Source organism: Mercenaria mercenaria, chromosome 2, assembly GCF_021730395.1.
Source record: "Mercenaria mercenaria strain notata chromosome 2, MADL_Memer_1, whole genome shotgun sequence".
NCBI lineage: Eukaryota > Metazoa > Mollusca > Bivalvia > Venerida > Veneridae > Mercenaria > Mercenaria mercenaria.
Window position 1 is genome coordinate 84,683,137 of NC_069362.1, and position 26,312 is coordinate 84,709,448.

At 35.8% G+C, this 26,312-nt stretch overlaps 1 protein-coding gene across 1 annotated transcript; it reads right to left on the reverse strand.

The window, feature by feature from the left end:
- Positions 1-824: 824 nt before the first annotated feature.
- LOC123564462 (myosin heavy chain, striated muscle-like) lies at positions 825-26,312 on the reverse strand. The gene is made up of 31 exons (XM_045358073.2): positions 26,184-26,312; positions 23,930-24,213; positions 23,412-23,555; positions 23,030-23,186; positions 22,032-22,059; positions 21,705-21,828; positions 21,209-21,301; positions 19,547-19,610; positions 19,099-19,197; positions 18,829-18,932; positions 18,557-18,695; positions 18,008-18,276; positions 15,890-16,060; positions 14,838-15,017; positions 14,548-14,668; positions 14,010-14,077; positions 13,306-13,511; positions 11,608-11,865; positions 10,647-11,322; positions 10,332-10,477; positions 9,840-9,987; positions 9,374-9,627; positions 8,691-8,769; positions 7,461-7,706; positions 6,658-7,204; positions 6,181-6,421; positions 5,328-6,021; positions 4,785-4,985; positions 4,144-4,293; positions 3,841-3,900; positions 825-1,459 (listed from the first exon to the last, which is right to left on the reverse strand). Exons 2-30 carry the CDS (start codon positions 24,122-24,124, stop codon positions 3,865-3,867), a joined length of 5,838 nt encoding a protein of 1,945 aa, XP_045214008.1. The 5' UTR covers positions 24,125-24,213; positions 26,184-26,312; the 3' UTR covers positions 825-1,459; positions 3,841-3,864.

Below are 26,312 nucleotides of genomic sequence, written 5' to 3' on the forward strand. Positions count from 1 at the left end.
CAGCCATTAGTACCACATTTAATGAGTATACTTCTTCAATATACAACAATCGGTACCTTTAGAACAGCAAATGCAAAATTTCAAACTACAATATTGGCTATTATCCTCATAGCATTTTGGGCTTTATCTTCGAAATTTCTATGAACACTTGGGTCAGTATCCATCGACCTCTACATATGCTTATATAATTGTCAATATGGGTTATTTGATCTAAAATAAAAACTTTTAAACATGTTCATATCATTGTTCATATTATAACTGAATAATACAAAATAATATTCATTACCGAAAGTCCATTAAATGAGGTTGACAACGCTTTGAATCGCCAAACACATTCTCAAAAAAAAAATGTAAACATTGTTTAGGGCTCTCCATACTGCACAATATGTCCAATATTCAAATTGTTTAGTGCAAATGTTACAGCCTCTAAACCATATTGAATCAGTTATAATACTTTAAACAATCAGAATGAGTAAAAAGAAAATAGTGACAAAAACAATGTCCATACAAAGTTTGACATTTCCTCAGGTTTGTAGCATTTTGGAATTATCACATCATTTCGTATTATCCGGATAACAAGGGTGTAATAAAACAGGCGAATATACGTTTTAAATTACAGTTACAGTTTCCGACAAAAGTGTTTGGTGACAATGCGGACCGAGCTTTAGTAAGAACGTGCATGAAAATCACGTGAGAAGTCTTCTTTTATTAAATGTTTGCTTCTTTGTGAATTCACTTTTATAAAGCGGATTGATGCGGGAATGAAATTCTACTTTGTACTTCTAGTAACACACATATTGATGCAGACAGAAAAGAAACAAGTCTGTAAGTAATATTTACTTTATTGCTACTGGATGTCATGTCTTCCCAATAAACAATTTAACAAAGGCAAAAATGACTAAAATCAATGCACTTTGCTAATAATAACATACAACTATTACGTCCTGCGAGGGATCATTAATGATCCCATTGATTAAAGCGACATCAGAGATCAGCTGGAGTTTAGTTGTCTTAAAATGTCTACATATCTTTGTAATTAGATATGTCATTTGTATTTCATTTGTATATTTATATTAATAACTATCACAGTTTCTATTTAAAGATTTGTTTTACCCTTGAAACGCTGCTTTTAACTAAGAAATATAAAGTAAACGTCTTTGAGGTTGTCTTGAAATGTCTTGGCATAATATCTGTAGTGTCTCGTTTGTTTATAAGACATCATTACATTGATATTTCTTACTTTAAATTTACGTTTGGAGTATTATGTCAAATAGTCAATCACAGATAATCCGAATGCTGTACTACTTGGAGAACTCAAGATGGCAACCACCGGAAACGGAAAGAACTGGTTAAATTATGGACTCCAGGAATTATTGTCATCACCCCCACCGGACGACGAGAAAGTGGTGTAGACATGAGGTAAAGATTAGACGAATGGGAGAAACTACAATCAGGATTCCTGAAAAATTGAAAAATATTACTATATAGTTAACCAATAGTAAAATATAGAAATGTGGATTGCCGCATTCCACAGGAAGCTCTGGTTTCATTTAAAGTACATACTTAAATTGCTTCTGTTTTATGCACATCTTAAATTTTAATACTGTAAACATATAAAACAAAAAATTAAATATGATAGTATTTAAACATTTAGTAAAATACTGATCCTTAATTAAATAGTTTATATAAGTGATGATCCACTGGAGGTTGCTGCTAGTCTCATAAAATTTGTGAAAATTGCACAAATGTCTGTACAGGTATAAACAATATAATATTCAAAGCAATTTTATGAAATTTGTTCAAACACATTTTTGATAAATAGACTCATGAAAGCATGCACATTCGAATATTAATCATAACTGATAATTCAATTACACAAGGTGACAATTTAAAATAATTTCTTTCCATAATCTGAATACACTTTTACATTAGGTAGCGACGGCAATATTAAATGAACGGAACTCTCTATCATTTACACTTTTTTTTCTCAACATTAACAAACCATAGATTATCAATATCATTATCTGCTGAAATTTTAAAAGGAATTTACCCGCTTCTGGAAGTAGCTGTCATACCAAGAGCTGAAACAAACCAGGGAGTGAGAAGGATGGGATTCTATGTCTATGAACTACCAAAGGGTGGGTCACATTTTGTAAAAAAATTGACAAAATATGAAGGGTGAGTAAAGGTTTCAGGAACGGTCTGTAAATCTGGAAAAGAAGGTTTAAGAATATGGTTTCACATTTTTAGGATAGAGGGTTCAGCAAACTGATTCTCACACAAGGTTGTTTGGTATTTCGAATCCAAAGTTGGTATGACCTGATGTTAGGAAGGAACAGGGCAAAGGTATTTCAAATCAGAAGTTGGTATAACCTTATGTTAGAAAAGACATTAAGGGTATCGGGGTATCAGGGTATGGGCACTTACGCTTTGTTCTTCTGTAGTTTGGGAAGGCCTGACCTGTTCTGGTGATGCGGGAGTATCAGTGAGATCAGGCAGTGTTTGACCTGAGTCAGTCGATTGGAATGTATCAGAACATTCACTGTCAGACGCTGGACTAATAGACAGGCATCTGTGTCTTAGTCTGTTCCAAGATCCCTACATTATTGCCATAATGTTAATCAAACATTTCCAAAGCCACGCATATAAATATTTACCAGCAATTTAAGCAATTTTATATTAGTTACAGTGTTAGTAGTATATATGGAAATAACTCTTCAGCCTATTCCTCGTCGGACTGAAAACACAGTGCAAACATACAAATGCATGCTTTCATTCAATTGATATATTTACCGTACGTTCACATGTACTAATGTTATTGTTTGGTGGAACATAATGATGGTTCAATCAGATAATTATGAAAATTTATAAAGAAATGAATTGATGATGTTGATTCTGTTTAATAGTATTTTAACTCTAAGAAAAATTGATTATCTAAGGTCTTTTATACCAAACATTTTGATTTCCTCTTAAAAGTACATTCATAAAATATTCGCTATGAAATACATAATTGAACCCGCTATTGCTGTTCTGTACAGATTGTCATTCGAATGTTTGAGTATAAACATCATAGCGTTCTAAATACATGCAAACCAAGCTGACAGTTTACATATAGCTCTCCAGCAACATGTAACAAGAACAATGACTTTAAATGTCAAATTTCAATCATTAAGATACCATTCCGATTACATGACACAAGTGCAGAATTACAGTTTAATAAATAGCAATTGAATTTATTCCATTAGTCTTCTACAAGAATATAAAGAAATAAGAAATTACAAACTTTTCATTTTTTCTAATTTTATATATGCAATTTGCATATATTTTGCGTAGAATGTTAGTTATGTGACAAGATGAATATTTAATTTTGATTTTGACGACATTCTAATATTATAGATATAAAATATTTCCAAAGTAACGAATCGGTTTAAACAGTTGGTCGATACAATACGATTATTTTGTAAAACCGTTGAAAAGACACGAGATAAAAAAAATTGTCCGTTTAACATGTAACACCGAAATATCTTTCACTCGCGGACATAAGATTTTGAAGTTTTACTCGTGGTTGCGCCACTCGTGAAAATATTGCTTCTGATGTTCACACAGTGAAAAATATTTCATTCCTACATTGACAAAAACACATATTCGCTATATCGCTAATAGATTAGATCGAAAATGAATTGTCTAAGTATTAAAGCCGCTATTGTACTTATCTCATATAAACACAACTTGACATATGATCAAATAGAGTGCATGACAACAGTTCCTATGTTTACAAATCAAGCATAACATTTGCATTAATATAAGCAAAAATATACGCAAGCATAATATTTGAATTACCTAAACAGTTACATTGCTCAAGTTTCAGTCAGTGCTAGAAGCCGTAACGGAGGATCTTATCTGAAATTGATGTACATACACACATGTATACACAAACTATATCACATTATTCAACACAAAACATCACATTTGCAGGAAAATAACTACTTAAACTTCTCTTTGAAGTGATACATATAGCGGATAGAAAATAAGAAGAAATCGTACATGTATGTGAAAGAGAACGACTAAACAGAAATTTCGTCTAATGTAATTTATTCGGACAACTGGTGCTTATTGTTGTTTTCAAATATTCAGCATACTTACAACAGTGCTGCCGCGGACAGTTGACATACTGCGATTCTGCACGCGAACCTTCTGCAGCATGTTCTCAGCTGTGTCAGCACGTGATTCAGCATCCTCGAGCTCCTCGTGCACCTTGCGGTATTTCGCGAGATTCACAGCAGCTACCTCTTCCTAAAATGTTAGAAAATGAAGAAGTGAGTAAACAGTTTTTGAAAATTAAATAATAATTCTTAAAGAATAAGTTTAAGTGATTATTTTGTATTTGCAATGTTCCAAAACTATGTCCTGTCTTCGTTGATATTTAAGATGTGCCTGATCTGTTCGGCATTCATTTACCATTCCTGGTCAATATCTTTGGGGAATGGTCAAGCATAATTTTCACAGTACACCAGTTGTTATACCAAAGTATTTTTCTTTCAAACAAATTACTGTACACTTATGTATAATACAAACCTAGAACTTTAAGTGATAAAACAGAAAGTGGTGTGCATGACCTTTTTAAGCAGAAACTATCGAGACAAACAAATTTCAGCTTCTCTGCATCGTATAATGGTAAATTTTAAGTTTTAAAGGTTTCCACCGGTCTAATTCGATATTTATGTTCAGTGTACTTTTCAAATGTTTAACGAATTAAAATCAGATTGTCACAGTATTTTACTTACAGCCTCCTCAGATTGGCGCTTGTACGTCTTGATTTTGCCTTGTAGTTTATCAATGAGCTCTTGCAATCTTTCCTGGTTCTTTCTATCTTCATCGACTTGGAAGGCAAGCTCCTTGAGGCGGCGATCAGCTTTGCGGGCAGTTTTCTGTGTCTCTGCATGTCGTCTCTGTTCTGCCTCGTATTCAGCTTCCAGTTGCTGCACCTGAATTTAAAAACGAAGTACTGTCCATGTACAGTCAAACCTGTGTTAAAGAACACCTCTGAACAGAGCCCATCTGGCTCTAAAGACCACATGTTTTGTTTCCCATTTTGACATTTACAGTGTATTTTAACCTGTGAATAAAGACCACCTCCCAATAAAGATTACATTTTGGCTCTCCCAGGGGTGGTCTTTATAGACAGGTTTGACTGTATATCATTTTTCACCCATGGCTACACTTGACTTGCATATGAACTAAAATACATGTCATCATTTATTATTATCTAATTTATTTATCAAAAAGAAAAAATCATTTCTGTATTGTAAAATCCAAAATTAACTCACCCTCGATTCGAGTTTGGCAATAATTTTCTTTCCACCCTTCAAAGCCGATGCCTCTGCTTCGTCAAGACGGAGGGTGAGGTCTTTCACTTGTGATTCAAGCGCATGTCGCATTTTCTCAATAGATGAAGAGTGCTCCTTTTCGGAACGAACTTCGTCGGTCATGCGTTGAACATCCAAAGCTGCCTTCTTTGCTTTCTCTTCGGCTGATCTCACTTCAGTGCTCATTTCATCCAGGTCAGCTTGCATAGCGCTAATGTCACCTTCAAGCTTTCTCTTCTGGCCACTAGCGCTCTGAAGACTAGCAGAGAGCTCGTTTACACGGTCTGCTGTTTCAACAAGTTCATTTTCAGCTGCCTTGCGTGCTCTATCTGCTGTCTCCAGTGCAGATCGGATTTCTTCGCATTCAGCCTGAACGGCGTTCGTACGTCTTTCTGCCATTTCATATGCGTCACGAGCATCGTTGGCCTTACGCTGTTCTTCTTCAATAGCAGACTGCATTTCTCTAAGCACTTCTTGCATTCTCTTGACGTTCTTCTCAGCATCTGCTCTAGAGCGATTGCTTACATCTAGAGAAGCTTCGAGTTCATTAATGTCTTGTTCAAGTTTCTTACGTATTTTCTGAGCCTCTAGTTTTCCCTTAACTTCAGCTTCCAGACTGGCATTGGCCGAGTCAAGAGATCTTTGGTGATTTCGTCTGAAAAGTAATGTTTGAATTTCTTAAACCTATAAGCAATTATTCTAAAATGCATCAGAAGATGATCTAACTTAATCATTTGCAAATCAAGTTACTAACTATACTTTGCAAAATTAAGGTACACTTGTTTCAATTGTTTACTCGGACAGTAAAACTAACCTTGTGTTCTCAAATTCTTCCTCTTTTTCAGCGATGCGTTTGTCAATTTCTTGTCTAATAGTGTTTATCTCTAGCTGAGCACGTGATACCTTCGCCTCTTCTTGTTCAAGGGAAGACTCAGCTTCTTCAAGGGCAGCTTGAAGTTCTTCCTTTTCAATTTCTAGACGTCGACGGGCCTTATCATGCTCATGAACCATTCGTCCACCTTCGCCGAGTTGGTCATTCAGTTCATTAATTTCATCTGAAAACAAATAAAGTTTAAACTGTATTTTTTAGTCAGCAAGGTCATGACAAAACATACACACAAGTAAACATACAGCATTCTTAGCATAATCAGTACTAGTTATTTTGTTAATATTTTCCCGCACAGCAAAAGACGACAATATATCTGCAAGAGAATTTCAATCATATGCATGGTACTGAAAGAAACAATAAGGATCACTTCAAATTTAGACTATAAAAATAGCTTGCAATTACCTGCCAAGTTCTTGTTCTCTCTCTTCAGGGATTCGTTGGTGTCGTTGGATTCATCCAACTGTATCTTAATACGGAAGAGTTCAGCTGAATAACTTCGTGACTCTTTCTGTACGTTTTCAAATTCAGCCTGGAGAGAGCGGACTTTAGCTTGCCATTCAGCAACTGTTTTATCGAATGATCGGTTTCTTTTTTCAAGCTGACTGATAGTAGCATTCGCTCTGTCTACATTTATAACAGCATCTTCGAGTTCGCCCTGGAGTCTTGTTTTCGTTTTCTCAAGATTATTGATCTTTGTATTGGCTGTATCGAGGGCTGCTTCCATTTCTTGAAGTTTGGCTTGCAGCTTGCGTTTAGCTTCCTCCAGTTCGTCAGCACGAGCCATGCCTTCGCTCTCGTACTTGACGCGCCAAGACTGAGCTTCGGCGTTTGCTCTAGAAAGTTGTCTCTGCATATCAGCCTTTGCTTCGGATTCCTCCTCGAGTTGCTCACGGAGAGCGTCAATATCAGCTTGGAGGTTTCTTGCCTCAGTGGCTAGTTTCTGGCGAGCCTAAAATAAAAATGTTTTATAATTATACTATAAAATCGAGCATACAATTATTTTGATACGCAATATTTCTTTAAACACTGCCGAACAAATACTTTTTACAGATTTATAACCCTCTCTTTTCCACTGTAGTGGTTTATCTTACCGATGTATGACTTATTTATATTACAATTCAGTCTGGTCTAGAACCCGTTTGTTATTAAAAGAAAGACAATTAATAAAATATAACATTAGCGGTTTATCGCATTTTAATACCCACCCTACTCTCCTCTTCAAGACTACGTTTGGCATCTTCAAGCTGAGACAGTAAGTTAGCTTTTTCTCTACCAAACTGGTTCAAACGGCTCTCAGCATCTTCGAGCTGACGTGTAAGATCTGCATTTTCATTCAGCATTCTATTCTTTGATGTATTCAGGTCTTGGATGATGCGTTGACTTTCCTCAAGTTGAGCGTTGAGGTCTGCAATCTGGGCTTCGACTTGTTTGGACATCTTCTCGGACATACCCTATTCAACATAGTGATTTTATATTCATGAGTATCAAAGTATTCAGCATAAGATTAAGGTTATATTGATTTTTACGAGCATTAGAATACAGGAAGTGCATTTAGAAACACACATGGTACAAAGTGGCACACCTTCGGACAATATTTACGACTGGGTTGTAAAACTGAATACAGCAAGAATTCTACAAACGGTCTTTGCAACCAGCTATCTGACGTCTCATTTTAAATACTACAATCTGAAATGAGTACTTAAAAGGGAAGAACATGAGTATTTAAAAGGGAAGAGCATGTCACTTGACGGCGACGTACCTTCCCATCATGCTTAAACTGTGTGTTAAGTTTCATTGGAATCGCTTTGTATCGTGTGCAAATTAAAGTATTGACATAAAATGTACAGACGACACAGATTCTCATCTTATTTCATACCCCTGTCACTACTTAAACCCTTCGACATTTATAGCTCAGTCACGCTTACCCAAACCATAACATAAGTACCTTTGCCTGTGACCTTGACCTAAGGGTACGAGCCTGACACTAGCGGGCTACACGTTTGCTAATCCTGCTAAATAATTCTATAAACTGACATTGGAATACTTGGACTCGTTTAAAAGGTTTAGCTGAGACAAAGAGATTTTGCACGAATAGACGGACGAACAAATATACTAAATATGCTAATCAAAGTGTTTTTGCCTGTGTTTGGCCTTTGGGCTGCGCACCTGGCGTTGTGCGGTATAACTTCTCATCATGTTAATTAATATTAAATTTTGTTAGAATTCGTAGAATGGTTCAGGAAAGAACTGTTTCGGACGGACGAACGGATACACGGACCATGCGATTACTGTACAATTTATGTCTCCAAAAAGTGGATACATGGTAATTATAATCGCAGATACAATTTTAACGTCAATACCACAACACTTTTAATGATACCCTATCTTGTATGATTGCTAAAACGTGGAGAAGCCCAAGAAAATACTTGACTCACTTTGTTTCTTGAGACGTGATCGATTTGAGCATGTAGATCCTCAACCTCGCTTTTAAGCTGCATTTTCTCCTTTTCAACCCTAGAAACGAGGTCCAAATCATCGTTAGTTGTAATACTTCACCTCATAACATTAGTAAAAGGAGCATAATGTACGACATTTTATTACAGACGAACATCAATTGTGATAATTATCAAAATCATATATTATAAGTAGTGCCCATGACCTACATAAGCATGAATCTAAACTAATTGCGAGCTATTTCACTAATTTAATGAAGATATAAAAAGCTAAGAGCGATTTTAAAAGCCCATTAAAGGTTTGTAATGCTGATCATAATTATAGCTGTAAATGACTAAGATTAATTGACAAATGAATATATTTTTCAAAATACGCGAACGGTTCGGAATATTTTACTTAAAGAAATATAAAAAGCAGTGAACATTACTAACATACTAGTAGCTAAACACAAGTCTGTTTTACAGATCAAATGAACAGAATAGGAAAGTATTTTATGGTTATGTAGTAATAGTCAGATACTGATTTCACTGATTGAAGAATAATGTTTCCTATAGCCGTTCACGTTACCATTAAATACATTTCAGCACTGGAGTTAACATTTATAAAATTTCTACTGAAAAACACGCGTTTTGACACGTTTGCAGTAATAAGTATGGCGTTTTACCTCTGTTTAGTCTTAGTAAGTTGATCGACCTGGTCTGCCATCTCATTTGCGGCATCACTTGCCTTTTTGCGCAGAGATGCAATTTGAGACTCAGATTGGAGAGCCTGCTCCTCCAGATCACGGCGAAGCTTTAGAAGTTCAGCTTCACGTTTCTTGTTCAACTCAACCTGAGCGGCAGTGGCACCACCAGCATCATCAAGACGTTCACTGAGGTCTTCGAGCTCGCGGCTGAGTTCCGCTCTCTGCTTTTCGACCTGCAGGGAAATGAAATAATTAACATTACATGAAATACTTACTTCATATTTAGAGTGTATAATAAGATAACACATGTAATGGTACACACCAATTGAAGCATATCTTAAGCTACCATTAAATATTAGATAAGTAACACATTTAATGCGCTTTGGTAACACATTTAATGTGCTTCAGCTTTATTGTCATGTAGTTAATAAAATGAGAAACAAACCTTTGCTCTGGCCTGCCTCTCAGCCTCTAACTCTTCTTCCAGTTCCTCAATGCGCGCCAACAGTTCCTTGATCTTTCTCTGAAGTTGAGCCACGAGATTCTGCTCATCCTCTAATTTCGAGTTTAGAGATTTGATTTCACTCTCCTTCCTAGATGAAAGCAATATTTTATGTAACTGTCATACAATATAGTAAAATAGTAAAAGGGGTTTATATATATAGTGGTCGACATTACGAGGCCTTAAATAGAAAAAAGTACATGTTTTTATCATTTTTAAAACATCAAACTTAACACTTTGGCTTACATTCGTTGTCAGATTTATTTTCAACTGGAAAATCTACGATTCATCGAATTTCAAAATTTGCAATTTTGTATCCTCTCTTAAAATTACTACAACTCAAAAGTAGTACTTAACAGACATTGTCTTGGTGATACTTGTTAACAGAAAATAAGCAGTTTGAGTATTTGAGTTATATAAAAATAATAAACACACCTCTTGACATTGCCTTCAAGGTCGGCTTTGACACGTTCAAGTTCCTCCACAGCGTCCTGTGTAGATTTAAGATCCATTTCCACCTTCCTCTTTGCCTTCTCAACATCAGCACGAACCTTCTTTTCACGCTCTAGGTTGTCTTCCAGCTGCAATCAATATAATTTTGATCAGAATATGCTAGATTTCTGCATCAAGTCAAGTAAGGAAGTCTTAAAATTAACAGATAAAAATGTATTTTGTGTTTGTTGATTTTATACAATTTAATGTAGTTATGCTAGAAAAAAAACTGAATGCTACCATATTTGTACAACGTACCTCATCAAGAGCAGATTCAAGCTTTTGTTTCACTTTGTTTAGATGGTTGACCTTATCCTCTTCCGCAGCAAGAGCATCTTGAGTTTTCTTAACAGTCTCTTCTAAATTCTTTTTATCCTTGTTCAACCTGCCGATATTGTCGTCCATAGAGGCCATTTCATCTTGAAGTGTTCTAATTTGATTGTCTTTAGTAGTTTTGTCTTGTTCAGCCTTTGCAAGAGTGCTTTCAAGATCATCAATGTTCGCTTTCAGTTTCTGAGCCTCTTCCTCCATTCTTTGTTTGACGGCTTGCAGTTCAGCGGCAGCATCCTCCTCATCAAGACATCGCTCCTCGAGGTCCTTAATTTGGGCCTGGTATTCAGCTTTTTCCTTGATCAAATTTTCCATTTTCTCTTCGTATTCGCCCATCGTGTCTTGCTCAGCTTGGAGTTGGAAATACATGTCATCTTTTTGTCTTCTTAAATCAACATTTTGTTCTTCTAATTCCTTCTTTATTTTTTCAATCTTGGCAAGCTCTTCTTTGCATTTCTTAAATTCCTCTTCCATCTGCCTCATTTCATCCTCTGCACGTGCGGCACTAAGCAGTGGCTTCACCTTTGTGTACAGTTTCCACCATTGCCAGTTCCTCAGCACCATCCATTTACGGATATTTCTCTGAATTCGGGACAGACCGGTTCTGGAACGAGTTAAAGATGCACACAGTTTAGAAACTAAGCAATGCTTTGTAGTTTACTGTTAATGGAATTTATACAAATACTTAACCTTGAAAGGTAATTTAGTTTCACTTGAATAGTCAATATAATTATGTAAACGAGTGACGGGTCGATAGATTTTCAAAATACATTGCAGTGTTGTCTTTTAATACAACATAGCCTGTGAAACTCCGATCTATAAAACGCGTATACATATACTTGCAGAAAAGTTGTAACATTGTAAAAAGAAACGGATATTGATAGCAAACCTCTGGTCCTGAAGTCTCTTATACTGTTTGCGCATACTGTAACCTCTGATCCACGCCTGGAAAAGGGAGACAATTTTGGAGAGACGCTCATCCCGCATGTCTTCAAGCATACCCAATACACCAGCTTTGAAGAATACTTTGGTGTTACCAATTTTGTATTCAGCAGGATCCATCTGGAGCGCTTCCAAAATCTTTTCGGTGACCTGTTTGCCATCAACAAATCCTTGTGGAATGGCATTTGGAGCCAGGATAGAATATCTAGAATGCATCAGTGTATATCATATCGGTATTAGATAATTTAGAAATGTGTGTATTATGAAATAATTGCGTTTAAGAAATACTTTTGTACATTTAGAATGATATATAAAGTTTAAATACCATGAAATTTGTGTTAAATTCCCTGTTTGATATTTTGACCACTTTTGATCAGAGACCACCTGGTTTTTAATGCCACTAGTTTCTATACCTTCTCAATACTTTAACCACTGAACCAATATCACATGAAATTAAAGTAAAGACCAATTTTTTCACAAGCATTGTCTATATATATAATAAATGTTTCCCTAGTTCTGACAAATGAAAGTGTATCAAATGAACTTCTTGCTCAAGATTGATATGAGTTTGTTACGAAATTATATAGACAGAGGAGACAGTCGATATTACAAATTTGCGCATTACCTACAGACAAAAAAGAAAAGAACAAATTACCAATAGACAGAAGAAAAAACTGATTTTAATAATGAACAGATTTTACACAGGTGAGAAAATCCGATATTAAAATGAAAAAATTACCAATAAACAGAAGAGAAAACCCCGATATTACAGATTACCAACAGACAATTGAGAAAACTGATCTTAACTGGTTTTAAAGGGGAAAAATACCCATAGACAGAAGAGAAACCGATGGAAGAGCAAATTATCCTTAGACAGAAGAGAAAACTAATATTAGAAGAGCAAATTACCGGAAGGCAGAAGAGAAGAGCAAATTGCTAACTGGCAGAAAACAAAACTGATATTATTAGAGCAAAGTACCCAAAGACAGAAAAGGAGACCGATGAAAAGTAAGGAATTCATCCAGAGACAGAAGCCAAAACCTATATTTGAACTGAGCAAATTATCCAATGTAGAATGTTTCTTTTGTTCGTCATCATATGCAAATAACTGATTAGTTACTTTAAGCTACACTCCATTCGCCTAGCATAATTACATGATTAATACTTATAGTCGCACTAACTCAAAGTGGGGGGTGGGGGTGGGGGTGGGTACTGACCTCCAGCAGCGACGTCGTTACAGTTTGACGTCTATCTACTGTGACGTCGTACACAAATTAACACCAAAGAAATTACTAACAGCTTTAAATGTTTGGATCTGAGTAACTCTTTTCTCAACTAATTTCCGGATAAAACATTTGTTGTCTATGTTTCGGACGATATGCGGATTTATCAACCTGGGGGAATTGATATCAACCTCGGCTACACCGCAGTGGATATCATTTTTCACAGGTTGATAAATTGTCATATCGACCTCACTAAAAGGCTACACTAGTAACTATTCCATAGTCAACAATATATCGAAACGAACAAAAACAAAACCATAATATCGGATCCAATATTGTACCTGTAATGTGTGTCTCTATATTCCTTAAAGCTTAAAAATGATTAAACAAATGAAAAGTGTTAAATGCAACATCTAACTAACCTCTGTTTAAATTCACCGTAGAGGACTCTGCTGGGGAAGCCCTTTCTGCAGATACGGATACCTTCAAGTACACCGTTACACTGGAGCTGGTTGAGTACAAGGGCGGCATCGATGACACCTGGGGACTTTGTCTCGTTGGGAATGATGCAACGTACAAAGTGAGGATGGGTTGTGTACAAGTTCTTCATCAGCTTGTTCAGAGATTCCTATTTTAAACAGAACAGCTAATTTACTGAATTTAACAAAAATCGAAAAGGGACTAGCGAGGTTAATCACTTGACCAGCGAAGCCCATCTAAACCTAACAGCTATAAAAGTGAAAGAACTGTTCCTGTAAAACCTCCCTTATGTTAATATATATATGTATCCATAATAAATAAGAGTATCATGACGGCGATTATTCTAGTCAAGCATGTATTCAGATACGTTTTATTCAGATATGCAAATACCTGGTTGTCTGTAACAAATATGGAACATCCGTAAAAGTCGTGACCCTAATAACGATTTGGTCCATATTTTTTTTTGAAAATTTAAACATAACCGAGTATTTTGTTTGACAAAAAATACCATACCAGGTCAACGTGCACATAATTTAAACGGTCACGCTTCTAAATTGCATTAATGAAATATTTTCTATTTATGGACTTTGCGTTTCTAATTCGCGTGAGTTTATGTATAGCAGAAAAGAATGTAAGGAAGGCTTACTCTATGGGTGGCAGAAATTGTCTGGAAAGCAGATGATTTACCCTTTTTCTTTGGAGCACCATCGCCTCCTACAAAGTAAAGAAGTCAAATGCAAAGAGTGAAAGCTCTATTCTGTGTGAAGTAATCTGAACAGAACGAAGCTATGTATTACAAATTCTAAACTGACTTGATGTGTTGTTTAGTTAAACAGAGAATGAAAACAAAGTAATAAAATTTGAAATAAAGAACAGTTGGCGTTCGGACCTGTGAGAGAACATTATAACATCAGATTTGTCGTCGAAATACCATAAGATGTCCAGTTCATTACTACTCGGATAAATGCAGTTCAGCTTTCGTGATTCAATAACTGTTCGTCTGAAAACTGAACCGTGGTAAAACAGACTATAAATCATGCAAAGGTCTTAATTATTTGCTGAATGAACTTATTAAATCACATGCGTTATCTGTACTTGTAACCAAAAAAGGTAGGGCCGTTGCAAGGACTTCATTGTATACATTTCATTGGCCAGAATGATAACTGTAATACCACATAACTTACCAGAAGGTATTGCAAACAGGGACGCGACAAGTGCTTCCTTAGACTCGGAGAGAATACCGACAACAGTTTCGTTGATTGGATCTTTGTTCTTCTCAAGCCAGTTAGTGATGTTGTATGGTACCTGAAATCAGCAATTTGAAATTCACGTTAACTAATTCGTTTAACGGAGTTTAAAGTTGTTTCTTTATGGTCATTACGGATATGAATAGAAGATGATGTGGGTGGATTAATTTTCAATAGTTTATATGCAAGGTATGCTAGTTATGATTGGTAGAATTGCCGTTACTAACCGCTCCAGCGTAATGACCCAACTCGAAGTGGGCAGCACCACCTCCTTTTCGGCTCCTCACTGGTTTTTGGAAATTCTTGGTCTTGCCCAGGTGGTTGATCATAAGCTTTTCCTCAAAGGTTTTGTCTGTAGCCTTCGGGAACATGCATTCTTCCTCAAGAATGGACAAAATACCCATGGGCTGTCAAAAGAACAAGAATAGTTTCTTAATTGGCTAAAATTGTATGTGGTGATACATACGTGCTAAAACAAAATCAGACACTTTATAAACAGTCAGAGCGGTTATATTTCGATCTCTTCAGATCGTTCAGCACGACATTTATATTGTGTTAGAGTACTGTTTGATTTTTTAGCTTAAACATTTCAGCTTGGGTGGTTCCAATACTCCCGCTTTAAAGGTTTTCAGTATTGTTTAATCACCACTTGGATATGGTGCCTGCTTTTTAATTTTGTCTTTTGCAGTTTCTTTGATATACATGCTCCATAACCACAGACCCCCTCCCTAAATTCCAGTTTGTTTAGTTCTGCCCGTTGTTTTCTCGTTTAGGGCAAAGCCATTATTTTATCTGGGGACCATACGCCGCTTTTCATGAAATTGCACTCTGTGCATCAATGAAGTTTCCATGTGCACCGCCGTATGAATACATATGCGGATGTCTATAAACTGGTACTTATAACATGTGTAAATGTTGAGTTTCTGCTCAACCCGGGGCTAGATGGCGTGGACGGTAGCTTGCATTTCCACTGCCGTCCATGAATAGGTTCAATCAAACCGGGCCTCCAAAATTTTCGTTTATGTCGTGTTGGGCGACCTGTGGTTTTCCGCTTTTTTATTTTACATTTACATATAGTCAAACTTTCGCATCGAAGGACAAAATGAAGTATTGATTTGTTTGTTTTGGGTTTAACGCCGTTTTTCAACAGTATTTCAGTCATGTAACGGCGGGCAAATGAAGTATTGAACAGGTTCGTTTCTTTTCTACTGAAAGTTTTTCAAAAACTTTATCAAACAAAATTTGCGTGCAGCTTTAATAAAGTATGTATTATATGTACCTTTTCGATAAGGTCGATGCAGGCCTGTAAGTCCATACCGAAGTCAATGAATTCCCAAGCAATACCTTCCTTCTTGTATTCTTCCTGTTCCAGTACGAACATGTGATGGTTGAAGAACTGCTGGAGTCTCTCATTGGTGTAGTTGATACACAATTGCTCAAAACTGTTGAACTGAAACATTAAGAAGAAATTAAAATATGAAATCCTTTGAAGCTAAATCATAACTAACGTCTAATGTCCTTAATCTACAAATCAACAACTTGAATTTACATTGTCCTTTAATTCTTTAATAACTGGAACATGGCCTGGACTAAGAGTACGGTTTCCTGCGGATTCAACTCGCCAATGTTTTTGTTTTCGCCACTTACCATTCTAAGGCGATGTACGCTTTATACATTTATTTGGTTTTTTTCCTCGTCGCCACATTGATCTGTTGATTCTAGGTATCATGTTGTGTACACATCGATACACTGCTACAAGATTTTGTTTCAAGGGGCTGCAGTCTTAGAACGTAAAACCCCTACCACAGCATTTTTACAATGTGTAGATATTAGTCTTTTACTAGAGCTATCACTAAAGGTCATGAATGTACCTCCCGCATGCACTGACACAGTACATTGCAATTTGACGCACACATGATTGCATAATTATGTGGACTGTAAGTATATAGACTGTATGTATACAGTATAGCAACAAAAAACAAAGTCCAATGACTATGCAGAATATTTATCTAAAAGAACGTAACATGCACCATGCACAACTAGGGCTGGTACTGATCCCTTGTGTGAAGTATCATTAAATTGTGTGCAAGGGTTCGGAACATTAGGCGCGCACAAGATTGCATATGCATACTGTATGTACATAGTATGTTAACAAGAAACAAAGTCCCATAACTCTGCAGAATATTTATCTAAAAGAACGTAACATGACATGCACAACTAGGGTTGGTACTGATCACTTGTGTGAAGTTTCATTAAATTGTGTGCAAGGGTTCGGAAGATTGAGCGCGCACAAGATTGCATATGCAGACTGTTTGCACATAGAATGTTAACAAAAAATAAAGTCCCGTAACTCTGCAATTTTTTTTGAAAGAACCTTACATGCCCCATGCACAACCGCTGTTGTTACTGATCACTTGTGTGAAGTTTCATTAATTTGTGTCAAGGGGATGAGGAGAGATGGTGCGCACAAGATTGTGTCTATGTATATAGTATAGTAACAAAAAACAAAGTCCCGTAACTCTGCAATTTTTTTTTCTGAAAGAACCTAACATGTCCCATGCACAACTACTGTTGTTACTGATCACTTGTGTGAAGTTTCATTAAATTGTGTCAAGGGGATGAGGAGAGATGGTGCGCACAAGATTGTGTCTATGTATATAGTATAGTAACAAAAAACAAAGTCCCGTAACTCTGCAATTTTTTTTTCTGAAAGAACCTAACATGCCCCATGCACAACTACTGTTGTTACTGATCACTTGTGTGAAGTTTCATTAAATTGTGTCAAGGGGATGAGGAGAGATGGTGCGCACAAGATTGTGTCTATGTATATAGTATAGTAACAAAAAACAAAGTCCCGTAACTATGCAAATTTTTTTTCTGAAAGAACCTAACATGTCCCATGCACAACTACTGTTGTTACTGATCACTTGTGTGAAGTTTCATTAAATTGTGTCAAGGGGATGAGGAGAGATGGTGCGCACAAGATTGTGTCTATGTATATAGTATAGTAACAAAAAACAAAGTCCCGTAACTATGCAAATTTTTTTTCTGAAAGAACCTAACATGTCCCATGCACAAATACTGTTGTTACTGATCACTTGTGTGAAGTTTCATTAAATTGTGTCAAGGGGATGAGGAGAGATGGTGCGCACAAGATTGTGTCTACGGACGGATAGACGGACAGACAGACGGACAAACGGACGGACAAACAGACAGACAGACAAACTGAAACCAGTATACCCCACTTACAACTTTGTTGTTTGGGGGGTACAATTAGAATGGACCATTTGATCTTAAGTTTTGTCATATACGATGACAAATTTGAAATATATGTGAACAATATACATACACAATGCACTAAAGCATGCAGCATATCTTTTCTGTAATAGCAACTTACGTCAAAAATTTCGAAACCGGCAATATCCAACACACCAATGTAGTAATTTCTCTTCGCTTTTGTGTCAAGGGTTAAGTTTACTCTCTTGACCAGCCACTCAAACATGCGGGAGTAGGTAGATTTGGCCATGGCGCTGACCGAATAGACAACTTGGTCTTTGTTTCTGCCCTGGGTGACAAATTCTGTGCCGACCTTGATCTTTGGTTTCAAGAAGCCCTTAAGCAAATCACCGCTGTTAACACCAAGCAGGAAAGCAACCTTCTCAGCCTCTGAAAATATCATTTGAACATATGTTTTAAATAAATCGTATAGATATGCATGCACTGATACTTATAACTGAAACACGTCTGAACCATATATACATCATATTTACAGATGGGATTATGTATTGTACTTTATGAGGATTTCATTGTTTATCATTTTCTATAGAACAATCTCTTTGCCACTGAACTTAATTTCAATTATAGTCATACCTAAATAACTTCATTGGCAAATTTTCAAACATAATGCTTAAATTGCAAATGCAAATATCAGAAGGGAAAATGTTACCAGCAGTGCCATCGGCTTCCGCCTGTTCTTCTCTTGGATGCTGCTTCCATTTCATCTCACCAGCATGGACAATGGCGGAAGTGATCTTGTACAAGCTGTTCTTCTCGTCCTGGGTGAAGCCTAACACATCGTATGAATCCTAGAAAAGATTATTACATCGAAATATGTCAATGAATCTCAAAGGAACAGTAAACAATACACTTTTTCAATTCTGTCCGCGATTTTTAAAAGTCTAGAGTGGAAAGCTTAGCATCTGATTTTAATGTATTTACATCGGTAAGTTTCATTTCCTCAACGTCATCAATACCATCCACAGTGAGTACTCCCTGGTTGATGAAAGAATAGAGTCCTGGATCTGGCTGCACCAAACACATCTCTGAAATAAAAGGAGGACAAAATTAACCGCGAAATATAAATTTGTTGTGTTTAAAGCATATATACAAAAAATGAACAAGACAGGATAGGTAGATGTTTTATGCTCACTTTGCTTACTATAGTATAAAATGTTACCACGGTATTTTGGAAGAGTATTAATGTATTACCATGGTATTTTGGAAAAGCAGGTGTCATCATCTGATAGAAGATGTGATAGTTTCTCTCAGCCGACTGCTGGTACGTTACACGAGACTTCTCCAGTAGGTCTTTGAAAATAAAACAAGAAATGACTTGTAAATATATAACAAAGAATGGCGATCAAGGTCAAGACAGAGTTGAATCAAATTGATGCAGTTAATATCTTATATACGAATATGTCCCTATATAACAGCAACACCGGTAATACCAGAATATGGCAATACCACAGCAAGTGAGCATCTGAAATGACCATCGGAACAATGTAATATTTCCACCAGCATATGAATATGGCAACATCGATCAAAATATGTAAGTATCACAGTACACTACCATAGAAAACCCGTAATATTAGCAGAATGCTTAAACTTTGAAAGCCAAAGCTTGTTGCAAACTAGGTACCATCCATATTATACTTACAAGTCTCGATATCGGCTCCAGCGATTTTTCCAGTAGGACCAAAGTGGATACGGATAAATTTACCCTGTTAATAGAAATGAGCATAATAATGTAAGATTGCAACATAAAACGGTTTCTACAAAAAGACATCAACTGTTTCATTTCATCTGTTCATTCTGTTAGAATTTTTCGTAGTGTATTTATACTTTCTGGTAATCTGTGTTAATGGGGTCAATTTAACAGTGATAGATTTCCGCTCTAGCCGGTGCTAGTGAGCGTGAAGGATGTTGCACATTTCATTACCTCTCATGAACAGATTCAGTCAAACCGAGGCTACTATTATTTTGTTTGGTTGCGTTTTATGCTTTCGAAGAATCTTCTTACAGATTGTTTTGCAAAATTACACTAGCACTGAATAAATTAAACTATAATGTCAATATTACCCAATGAAACAAGTTCAATATGGCATTATAAATTGGAATACTTACGGCTAGGAGAGTTTGGTTGGATATTATTGATATGCTTTAATTATCCAGCTGCTACACGCTAAAACAGAAGTTGTAAAACAGGTAAAGTATTAGGTTGTGTGAAGGTATATGGATTTAGAGTTAACTCGTGCTTATGGGAGGGTAAATTTCATTCAGAAGAAATTTGGGTACAAAGACTTTCATCTATATGCTCTGACACGTGTTTGGATCTAAAGTTAAGATATCATGTAACTGTTACCATTATTTTTCAGTGGTTTTAGATTTACGGAATGTACGAAGAGTACGCTCGGTTAGAAACCGTTGATCTAAGATAAGGTATTGCCAGGGTATATAGATAATAGTCTTTTCGAAAAGAACACCTCTGAAAAACATTTTATTCTGTTTGTTATTGAAAGGAATGAATATATTTCAACCGATATAACTATATCGTCAAATTTTAATAACATCCAGATATACAGATAATTTTCATATGTATAGTAATGTATGTTTTTCAGAAGTTTCACATTCCCTAGGTGTAAACCCAAAGCGATCTCTTCGGTTTCAGCTGAAACCTTATTCCGCCGAAAAACAATATTAGAATCAGGAACAATATTAGATCGGATCTGAAATGGATCAATCGGTAGGTTCACACAAAGCATAGTAAAAAGGTTATGGTGTGTGTTAAGACGGTTGGAAAACAAGTTTTACATTAAAAGATGTATTAATTCACTCATAGGGCAGCTCAACTGGAAATGTCAGGATTAGGTATTCGTGTGAAATTAGGAACCAACGGGCTTTTCCAAGTTTCTTAAAATTTATAACTTTTATCTATGTAAATTTAGTCTCTGTTTTATACATTTATTTAAGGAAATGTTTGATGCACAAGCTGGTTAGTAATTTCACACACCTGGATAAAATGAGAAATGAACTTAGAAAGGTTTTGGTGGCAAGACATAGGTTAAATCACAGCAATTCGGTCCTGTTCAGTAAACCAACAGATCAAAGAAATGTTCACTTAACGAGGACATCTGATTTCAAACATTGATCAAATACAGTCTGCATTTGCTGAGGCTTCTGTGCACCTAAGTGATGTTTTCACGGGAAAACCAAAGGCAAAACTGCAGATGAAATCGAGTGTCTAAATATAGAAAGACGTATCAAAGATGTATACAGACTGTACATGTCAACATTTATTGGCGGCCAACAAAGCACTTACGAATCTAGAGGAGTTGTTGTTACGGGTTGTCTTGGCGTTACCGTAAGCCTCAAGTACTGGGTTAGCCTGCACAATCTGGTCTTCAAGGGTACCCTGTGATCAAGATCAATCATAGATTTATTTATTGTGAGATCAAACTATGTTTTATTTCAAACCAATTTCCTCAAGGTCATATGCAATACCGCATTTAGATCTTAAGTTGTTAAATTGCAAAATAAAATAAAAATAATAAGTTGTGTGAGCTTGTTTGACTTGAACTATATTATGTTGATTTGCAACTTAACCCTTAACCTGCTATATTTCTATAATGGACTGGTCCATCTTTCAATTTGGACAGTACCACTTATTACTCAAAGGGGTTTTCACTGAAAATTTACTGACTGAATAGCGAACAGTGCAGATCATGATCAGACTGCACGGATGTGCAGGCTGATCTTGGTCTGCACTAGTCGCAAAGGCAGAATCATCTGCCGCCAGCAGGCTAAGGGTTAATTACCTTCTTGGAGGCTGCGGCGGCTGCCTTCTCTTCCTCTGTCTGTTTCTGGAGTTGAGCGGCCACCTTGGCGAAGTACATGATTACTTTCTTCGTGTTCTCAGTCTTACCAGCTCCAGATTCACCACTGACAAAAAAAATATCACTGTATTTAAGCAATCTAAAAAATGATAACCGTTTTGACATACCCAAGTATTCTAGGGGCATCGCAATATAAATAATACCCTAGGAACCAATTTCGGATTTTATGGGTCTTGTGAATCAAAAAAGATGAAGTAAAATGTTTAATTATTAATTAATGTATCCATTAATTCATTAAATTTTACTCACGTAATCAACATGGACTGGTTTTCACGATCTGAAATTTAAAGAAGGGAAAAATTGATATTCGATCCAGTTGAAAATCTATATAACCGGATAAAAATCATGCACTATACAAATATGAACTTCTGTTTTGAACATCTGAATAAAGTAAATCACCACATCATTTTTTTCAGAAACAGTGGTAACACATAATTAATATTTTAACCCGAACGAGAGTAAATAACATTTCAAGCCAACGAGGGAAAACGAAACAAAACTAATGGAAAGAATATAAGTGGTCTCGACTGTCCCAAATGTTTTACGAAGAAAACAAACTGCAAGAAACCATAAATAAAATTATTCAGCATGTGTGTTGAATTATTTTGAACCAGTTCTGTGATAGACCAGTATTGAGTATACAAAAAATACACTTGACGTATAATGGATAACTGACACGCACGCTGCTCTCGATGATAACTGCTTCAAACGTTTTCAAAGAAAATAACTGCGAGATCCGTTCAGAACTGTTCAGGTATTTAACTAGAAATGCTCTGTTACCATGGTAATAAATGCATTTCCAGAAAATTACATTTCAGCAGTCGTGTAGACTGGCATTAGTCGTTAGAGTCATTAAATGTAAAGCACTTGGTCATAAAATCAATCCTCTTTGATAGCACTTTCTAAAACAATTACAATATCTCTAACCTCTGAGATGAGTCTAGAGAGAAAATGTTTTTCTTGGAAAATATTAGTGTCAGTATGAAGAAAGAATAAACTTTATTACAAATAACTTGATCTCAACAGACTTTGTAAGTCTAGCAGTCGTGTAGCACAAATTGAATCAGCAAGGTAACCTATACAGGAAGGCGGTTCTCTCTCTATGAATAACATACATGATATCTTAGACATGTGATTAATCGTAGTGATTTGATCACATAATTATTTGACCTTTAAATTAGTTAGGTCTATGCACTGTTGCAAAAACAAGAAGACATGTAAAACTTTAGCATAAAACGTTGTCTCACCTTGCAACATGAACTGGAAAGCGTTGTCAGCTACGGAGAACAAATGGGGTGGCATTTCTAACTTCCTCTTACCACGGTACTTTTCGATGATGGAGTCCAGATAAATCGGCAGACGACGGTAGGGGTTCACAGCGACGCAGAAGAGACCAGAGTATGTCTGAAAAATTATTAATATAGAATAATTGTGCAATTTTGCTTTGTGACAATTGCAAATGATATTGTCATAATCTTGTATTGAACTAAAAAGCAAAACGGACAGATCCTCATGGGGAAAAAGTATTTTGTGAATATTGAAAACTCGTTGGAAAACAATACGTATTCAAACATGTTACAATAAGCATAAGTATGATGATACTGTAATTTGCGTATTGTTTTTCCTTACATAGATGAATCCGTTATAATATCTAGTCCTCAAGTTGTTAAGCACAGAGCCTTCATTCAGGTATGTCATGTTGGCCATGTCATCCGTCATCTCAAACTTGGGTGGATTCACCTGCTGAAGGTCATCCTTCTTCACTGTTTTGTTCTGTTCAGGAAGACATTTAAATGATCATGTTAAATAAAATAAATTGATAAGCAATAATTTCATCAAATTTACAGATATTTAGTTTTTAATCAAAGTATTATTCTTGCATATACATTTATGAAAACAATTATATTTACAAATTAAACTTACCACAAATAAAATAGTATCATATAATTTGAAGCAGGAAAATGCTGTGGAAAAAAGAAGTATAAAAAAGAAATCATTATCATCTAGAAGAGAAGAAGATGAAGAAGGATTAAATGAAATGAATCACAGCAAATTGTTGGAATTACTTTCAGTACTTCATAACTCAAATTTCGTAATATTTTATCGTACTTTCTTATGAGCAGACGATATATACTTAGCATTTTTACCTGCTGGGTACTGACGAGTTTAACAGTGATTTCGTCACCTTTGGACGAGACAATATCTGCGCGTGCGAAGCCTTCCTTTTCATCGGGGATCCAACAAGCTTTCTTGCCATCGAAAGGCTGGGTCTGCTCTTTCATCAACTTATTACGGTCCACCGCCAGGTACTTGAAGTCCGGATCCGCTGACCAGTCCGTCATGGTTGCAGTCTGTTATTGACGAACGGCAACAAAAAACGAAAGAGACAAGACAACCTCTGATTTGCGCCAAGACTTGAACAGCTGCTTCACTGAAACAGAAATTTAAACTGTAAACAAATGCAAACAGTATTTGTTAATATAAAACAAAACATTTTTACTCATTAGAATAATATATAATATCGAAAACATAGGACACATTTAAAGACAGATATGTATGGAACAATATTAATAATGTTCCATAGATATGTGCCTGGATATGGAGACGCAGTCTGACATCGAAAATGTGTCTGTAGTAAAGAGAATCGGCGATTAAATCAAGTCTATCAACTTTCATTCTGGTGATACCCGTAATGTTAAACTATTCTTATGTTAATAAAATGGGGTGAGAGGGTGTATGGGGGCTGGGAACGGGTTTTTTTACCGACTTCTTAACATTCAAGAGGAAATACATGTACAGCGATGACATGTTTTTGCCAGTATTTTGCTTTATTCTGTGGTGTGATCATCATTTACACAGCTTTAATTATTCAAAACAGACGATAGTGTTTTTCTTTGATGAAAAGTTGTTAAACAACGAAGCAGTGCTCTTTCAGCCAGACAGTAAAATGAATAAAATGTTGAAGTTTCTTAACAGACTTTGACACATACATTTAAATCCATAAATACATCGAAGTTTTATTTTGTAGCATGAAAGCACTGACAAAACTGTTGTTACTAAATGTGGCCTTGCTGTGACTACCAGAAACTAATGGACTTCAAGTGTAGATTTGTCACATTCATTTAATATAATCTTTCAATATTAAAAAGTTTAATCATAAAACGTGTGTGTGGATCAGAGCGAAACGCGAATCTTTTATTAATTTTATTAATCCTTCTCTTCCGAAGGTAATGGATTACTATTCACATGTAAAACAAACATGAATGAGGTAATTGGTTGTAACTTTTTGTTCATATTTTACTTCAATGATTGAATTACAATTTACTTACAACGCTTTTAAGTCAAAATTATGAATTATATTGGTAGCTCTTTATAGTTAATGTCTTTAAGTTACTTATGTTTTACGCATATTGTGTACACAGCCCTACGCGCAATACTTGTGTAACTTCACGTTTCGCTTTTGAAATGTGACTATATTCCGCGTGCTATGCAATAACATCGTTAATATTCAGTTTGAGCTCGTGTGAGTTAAAGAAAAAATGGCAAAATGCTCGGAAGGTCCTCGCATTTTATTTCTTTATTCAACCCTTTTAGTAAATTCAGTATGAAAACACTCATGTAATATCTAGTGGGTTAATGCGTGAAGATTTCCCGGACATCACACAGTTATTACAGTTCTCTAATGACGCAAATCAGTCTTTGAATTATGAAATGCTGGACGTATGAAATAACATCCCCTCTAATTGTTTATAAAGATTTGCATTTTGGTGTCATAAAGTTACAATATGAGTTTTGTGAATTATAACGTTTTAAACAGTTCACGTAGAGTGCCGTTTAGTTTTATAGTTCACCTATGTGTACCGTAGTACTTACAGTCACTATGAATACTTGGTATAGAAAGAGAATATACGCTATTCACGATTTTCTGATACTTTTTGGAAAAAATGTATGTGTACAGATTAAACATAATTTGTTGTGCTAGCGGGACTCAATGATTTGCCAGGAGTCTTAAATGTTTGTTATATTTCACTTTTCAAAATTAGTCCCTGAACGTTTTTATTTTCCAATTCATGATAAACGTTTTCGGAATTTTAGTTAAAAACAAAACCAGCTTTGCTACGTCGCAAATATAAACAACAACGCAGAATTTAACTGCTATTTCCAGTGAAGCTGATGAATTGAATATCATTAAATCCTGTTTATCTCGAGATTTTATCACTGTACTCCTTTTTTCTCCTGGAACTATGTTGTCCTATATCTGGTGCACTTTGTTAATAAATTCAAAGGTTTTGAAATTGAGAATGTTGTATTAGTGTAAAAGATAGTGAATAGTGTTAGGGGTATAGGGTAAGGATGCACACCGTGGTAAAAAAGAGGGTAAAGTTAATAACTTGTACTTACGGTTGGAAGAGCTAGTTCTTGTGAGCGCAGCCAGGATACCTATCAGTTTTATACCATTTCCTGGTATTAGCTTCCGCAATATTTGTAACAAAGAATCCGATTGGTCCAAACTTTCAAGACGAAATAGTT

What these genes read in the sequence shown, in the direction of transcription:
- LOC123564462 (XM_045358073.2), bottom strand. Translation starts at nt 24,124, where the DNA reads ATGACGGACTGGTCAGCGGATCCGGACTTCAAGTACCTGGCGGTGGAC. An exon ending in AACCAGTCCATGTTGATTAC is followed by an intron (nt 21,829 to 22,031) that starts GTGAGTAAAATT and finishes TTTTTTTGTCAG; the next exon opens with TGGTGAATCTGGAGCTGGTA. An exon ending in TGGGTCATTACGCTGGAGCG is followed by an intron (nt 14,669 to 14,837) that starts GTTAGTAACGGC and finishes TGCTGATTTCAG; the next exon opens with GTACCATACAACATCACTAA.